The 1,698-nt window shown below is 38.1% G+C and overlaps 1 protein-coding gene across 5 annotated transcripts in view; it reads left to right on the plus strand.

Moving 5' to 3' along the window:
- Positions 1 to 1,698, plus strand: part of nav1a (neuron navigator 1a) — a 91,883-nt gene that overhangs the window by 6,010 nt on the left and 84,175 nt on the right. For all 5 annotated transcript variants that reach the window (XM_014018030.1, XM_014018055.1, XM_014018063.1 and 2 more), the window contains exon 4: positions 789 to 880. In XM_014018030.1, coding sequence (XP_013873484.1) covers positions 789 to 880 — 92 coding nt within the window. The remainder of the gene's footprint in view (positions 1 to 788; positions 881 to 1,698) is intronic.

The raw sequence follows: 1,698 nt of genomic DNA on the forward strand, positions 1-1,698 counted from the left end.
TAATAATAATAATAACTATTTGTAAAGTGCCTTCAAACAAAGCACTGAACAGGAGATAAAATCACAAAACAGATCAAAACAATTAAAAGATAAAATTAAGATAAGTAAGATAGTTTGAACAGGTGCGTCTTTAACTTAGCTATTGTGAGGTCTTGCTGAAGTTGGAGTGTTTGAAATGGTWGGAGGCTCAATTTAAAGGTTTAGATAAATTATGATGCAAAGTCAGATTTATTTTTGATATGTACAGCATTTAACAACTGAAGGTAACATAGTTACTTCATTATGCTACAGAATYGAGTTATGTGCCTGGAAAATTCCTAATCTTCCCCCCCACCCTTAAAAGCAAACACACTGAGTTTTCTGGAGCCGAGTAACATCTAGTAGTCTGACTCACTTAATTTCACTGGAACACAAAGTCTCATCYCATGAAGTAATGAAATAAAAAAGTGGATCTCATTTTAATTTTCAAGAYAAAAATGACTGTGTAACTGTTTAATACGTTTCATTGTTCGTTTAAAGAAAGAAAATCTAACCACAGTCAGTCAGAAGAGAGAGTTTGAAAATGCACAGTATGACATACAAAAAAAATGTTTAATATTATTATTATTATTATTATAGAGTAGGATTGTCAGTGTTGTTGGTGTTTTACTGAATAGGTATAGACCAGTGATTTGTTTTACAGAAATAACTATGCTCATTAAAGTCCATTTCCTTGATGAACAACAGCTCATTTGATTGATTTGCATGTTCAGTMACAGACAGATGTTTAACAGCTATGYGTTTGACAGGCTGCAGATACAGGAGAGTGATTTTTCCGTTGACGACCTGAGCGACTGTTCATCTGGCTCCATAGAAGTCTGCTGTGATGATCTAACAACAGGTTGGTTGAATTTTTATTTTTGGAGTAAACTCGCTGTTTTATTTATTTATTTATTTTCATTCCACCTCTGGCCCAAATACAATCAAGCTCTGTCAGAAACAAGGCTCCAAGAGGCTATGTGCTCTTGTGACGGGTGCAGATAATGGCTGCTGTCCTGCAGCCAGACACATTCAYTGCAGCAGGGTCATAACTGGCGTCAGACTGAACATGGCAGTAGCTGATCTTTGCATCTTGCAGCGGAACCTGAACAAATTCACTGCAAATGAAAGCATAGTCACTCATTGTCCTAACATTATGTTCATCATGCTGCAGCTCAACAGACCCAAGAACYAAATGTGAAGTTTGGCAGTCTCATTCTGATAAGAGAAAGAGGCTGTGTGGGTCAGTACTGGGATGAAACTGGGCTTCCCTCAGCTCGCTGCCGGGCTGGATTACATGTTTGGTAATATCAGCTTCATCCAAGAGATGTCAAGGAGTTGGAACGTTTCCTGTCTCATGCTCTCATCCCCCGCCTCGTGCAATTCTTCCTTTGACCTAAAACCCCCCGCCTCTTTGTCAGGCTTCCATGACTTTTGAGTAATTGTTTGCTCTGTGTTCACAGCCATAGTCATGCAGTGTGAGGGTCATTCTGAGCTCAGGGATGTGGATGTTTTTGAGACATGATTTTATCAGGGGCTTAGTGAATCATTCARTTGGACTGTGGGAGACAAACTGCATCAGTTTAAAGATTTAAAAATGGCAAATAAAAAGAATCCCTCCCAGTTTTTTTTAAACACAGATTGCATGTTCAGTTTATACTGTATATACTGTATACAGTA

The sequence above is a fragment of the Austrofundulus limnaeus genome, unplaced genomic scaffold (assembly GCF_001266775.1).
Source record: "Austrofundulus limnaeus strain Quisiro unplaced genomic scaffold, Austrofundulus_limnaeus-1.0 Scaffold3, whole genome shotgun sequence".
Taxonomy (NCBI): domain Eukaryota; kingdom Metazoa; phylum Chordata; class Actinopteri; order Cyprinodontiformes; family Rivulidae; genus Austrofundulus; species Austrofundulus limnaeus.